Below are 3,591 nucleotides of genomic sequence, written 5' to 3'. Positions count from 1 at the left end.
TAACCAGCCTGACCTCCGTTGGTGTCTCCGCCGGTGTTTCCAGCGGGGTCCCCAAATGTCCGCTCTGCTCTCATTCTCAGGATGATTGTCAGGATGAGAAGAAGTGCTTTACATTTAATAAAATATAAAAACATAAGAAAACACACAGATGTACAATAAAAGAGAAAAGAGATAAAATATTCAAGGTAAAAACAATTATGCCTTCTAAATGATTTAAAAACACATAAAATAAAAATAGCAAAAGTGCAGTAAAGATAAAAACATTATACAAAAATAAAGCAATATACATAAGTCAAACTATATACAAAAAAAAAAATCAAATACTCCATACAAATTTAAAAAATAAAAACTACAGGTCTACACAAAAATAAAGAAACCATAAAAAATGTATATAAAAAATTAAACCCTATACGGAAAAACTACACACAGAAATAAAAACTACCTAAAAAAACAACAAAACTAAGAAAAAAACTACATATTTTAAAACTACAAACTGTATACAAATATTACAGTATTTACGGTAATCCAATTCCTATTATTGTCGTCCCGCTGCTCTGATACTTTCGGCCTTTAGGACCGCGACGTCACATCCGGCCTCTTTCGGTCCTCGCAGGGATCCAGCATGGCGGACACCGGTGTGGTGGAGACGCTCCTCCGGCGGATTGAGAAGGTGGACGACGGGGTGGACAGCCTGGAGGCGGCCGGCAGCCTCGGGCTGGACCACCAGGTCATCGTCGGGGCTGTGAAGAGTCTGCAGGCGCTCGGAGACGTGAGTGTCCCGGCAGGACAGACGGCGGAAGTCCGACTGTCTCCGTCAACAGCTGAATGAGTGACTGATGCAATAATGTCGCTGTAAAGAGACACAAAACTGTCAGTCTCTGTGTGGACAGACAGGATTTAAGGACAACACTGTCCACTCAGGCAGCGAGGGTGATTATTTAAAGAGACAGCAGTGGAGGAGTGTAACGAAGTACTTTTACTCAGTACTCATGGGGAGTAATCAGTACTTAACTTCGCAAAACACAACTGAAAAAATAGCAAGAAATGAATGAAAAATTCACAAGAAAATTACCCGAAAAAAGGTAAAAACAACACAGAAATGACCCAAGATGTGCTGAATACAGGTTTGCAAATTTTAAACACTTTTCTTAATCGATTAGTCTCTAATATTAACGATCAATTAATCGTTATTTAAAAAATAATAATAAAAACTTTGCTTGTTCAGGTTCGTTTTATCCTCGGTCAAAGTTTACAGCAACATATTTCATATATTTTGACAGCAGCCTACACGTAAATCGATTAAATTTCACATATTCGGTTAAACTCTTAATGACTGATTAATCGATCATCGATGAATGATCTAAACTAAAAAAATAAATAAAAAAACCACATGCACACATGTTTATTCTGTGATTTAATGTTAAATGTATAAAATAAAAATAAGTCTAAATACATATTTTCTGGGGACTTTCCTGGCACTTTTTTATAATTTATTACATTTACTTTTTTTTTTCAAAAAATCAAACTAATTTGCTCAGGTTTCAAAGGGTTGGGTACAAATTTGAGGCAAAATAACTTAATTAGAGTATTTAATTTCTCATGCCGCTTTCTGCTTCTGCTCCACTTAAACTACATTTTACCGGAAAATATTTACTTTTCATGTCACTTTATTTCTCTGACAGCTTTAGTTTATTTCCATATTAAAATTTCTGCACAGAAAACATTGAAAAGTAAAAGTAGAGCTAAAATAACCAGTCGATTATTTAATTGATAGAATATTAATTATTATAAGCCGCCAATTTCATAATCATTTTGTCATTTTTCATAGAAAAATGCAGAAAATAATTGAGTATTTTAATAATTTCTGTAGACTTTTGTTGAGGTTTGGACTGTTGGTTGGTCAAAACAAACATTGTAACGTGTCACTTTGGGCTCTGAGTCATTGAGATGAATATTTCTTGGTGCGGTTTCTTCCGTTTTTCCCGTTTCGGGGGTTGTTTTCGGGGGTTTGTCATCTGAGACTCTGTGATAATGAGCTTTATAAATAAAATGACTTGACTTTTTAAACCAAACGATCAGTTAATGGAGATAATGAGCAGATGAATCCATCCCTGAAAATACTCGTTAGATAAAACATGAACTCCATCTCAACCAACTACAACAGTAAAATTCGGCTTTTATTTAAACGCGTCATAATCGTCTAATGAGATGATACATCGTTTTACAGTCACACAGGCCGTTTTCTACATTGAGTACTTTTACTTTTAACTCTTAAAATACTTTTTTTTTTTTTTTTTAAATTATATTAGCTGGATGTAAATCACAAGGTACAATATTTTCTATTTTATTTAAAAAGAGTTTCGCTCTGACAGAAACTGACACAGTTTGGGAATTTCAAAATAAAGGTTTAATTTTAAAATGTCGATGTTCGTTGACGTCTTCCACTTTGCTGATTGATGCAGTTTGATGACGAATTATTACATCAAATGATACTTCACACTTTTACTTAAATAACATTTAAAATGTGGTACTTTTAGTAGTTACTGAGTATTTTTACTGTGTTATTTCTACTTTTACCTGAGTAAAGGAGCTGAATACTTTCTACCACTGGCTTACAGTCTTTTTTTTCTTCACCATCCGTCCAGCTGATCTCAGCCGAGCTGCGCTCCTCTAAACGCTGGGAGCTGACGGATGAGGGCCGAGAGATCGCCGAGCAGGGCAGCCATGAGGCGCGGGTCTTCAGCTCCGTCCCTCCGGAGGGTCTGCAGCAGAGTGAGCTCATGGTGAGTGACACACGGCCGAAACTCGTGGGAACTTTCAGTCTTGTTTTGGTTCGGGTGTAAACACACAAACAGCAAAGAAAGCTGTTCTTTAAAAAGCTCCCAAACGCAGAGAGTTTTCGAATCCTTTAACACAGCAGGGGTTGCTTTTAACTGAAGTGAAATAAATATAAATTTGAATGAACAAATTTAAACAAAAGAAAAGTGCTTCGGGGAAATATTCCCTCCTAAGATCTTGAAAGTAGGAGCTTTAAAACAAGTTTGTCCTTCTTAAAGTCATTTTTTGTCCCAAATGTAGTCACGTATCTGCAAAAAGTTCAGAGTTTCCTGACAGGCCCAAAAACAGTTCCTGTGAGTCTCAGTTCCTCCAGCAGCCGGATCGACCTGAACGGTGAGATTTCTGAACAGGTGTCATTAAAATACCTGCTGAGACTCTTTCAGACACATTTTCTTCCATCAGTTGAGCCTGACGTCTTCTTCAAAATCTGTTTTTGTCCAGATTTCTGCTGGAATTCAGCGTTTAGTTTTTCCAGACTTCTGGTTTTGGACAAAAGAAGGAATCTGAAGACTTTGGGAAATTAATTTTGCAGACTAAACAGTAAAGCGATTAATCTTAAACAACTGACAGATTAACCCTTTGAACATGCTGAAACTTGAGCAAACTGGCAATGAGCAAAAAAAAAAACACCCAAAATTGTGCAAGAAATTAGTAAAAAGTACAAGAAAATAACCTGAAAATTAGTAAAAATTTAAAAAGAAAGTAAAAGTAAAAACAAATGATCCAAAAATCTGCAGGAAATTAGTAAACTAA

At 36.0% G+C, this 3,591-nt stretch overlaps 1 protein-coding gene across 1 annotated transcript; it reads left to right on the top strand.

Annotated features, from left to right (window-relative positions):
- The first annotated feature begins 622 nt into the window (after window positions 1–622).
- Window positions 623–3,152, top strand: LOC121938290 (phenylalanine--tRNA ligase alpha subunit-like). The gene is made up of 2 exons (XM_042481556.1): window positions 623–769; window positions 2,646–3,152. Exons 1-2 carry the CDS (start codon window positions 623–625, stop codon window positions 2,841–2,843), a joined length of 345 nt encoding a protein of 114 aa, XP_042337490.1. The 3' UTR covers window positions 2,844–3,152.
- The last annotated feature ends 439 nt before the right edge of the window (window positions 3,153–3,591 follow it).

Source organism: Plectropomus leopardus, unplaced genomic scaffold (assembly GCF_008729295.1).
Source record: "Plectropomus leopardus isolate mb unplaced genomic scaffold, YSFRI_Pleo_2.0 unplaced_scaffold29068, whole genome shotgun sequence".
In the NCBI taxonomy this organism is placed as follows: Eukaryota; Metazoa; Chordata; class Actinopteri; order Perciformes; family Serranidae; genus Plectropomus; species Plectropomus leopardus.
The sequence above is the reverse complement of the archived record's forward strand: the minus strand, read 5'-3'. Positions and strand labels throughout refer to the sequence as shown.

What these genes read in the sequence shown, in the direction of transcription:
- LOC121938290 (XM_042481556.1), top strand. Translation starts at nt 623, where the DNA reads ATGGCGGACACCGGTGTGGTGGAGACGCTCCTCCGGCGGATTGAGAAG. An exon ending in GTCTGCAGGCGCTCGGAGAC is followed by an intron (nt 770 to 2,645) that starts GTGAGTGTCCCG and finishes CCATCCGTCCAG; the next exon opens with CTGATCTCAGCCGAGCTGCG.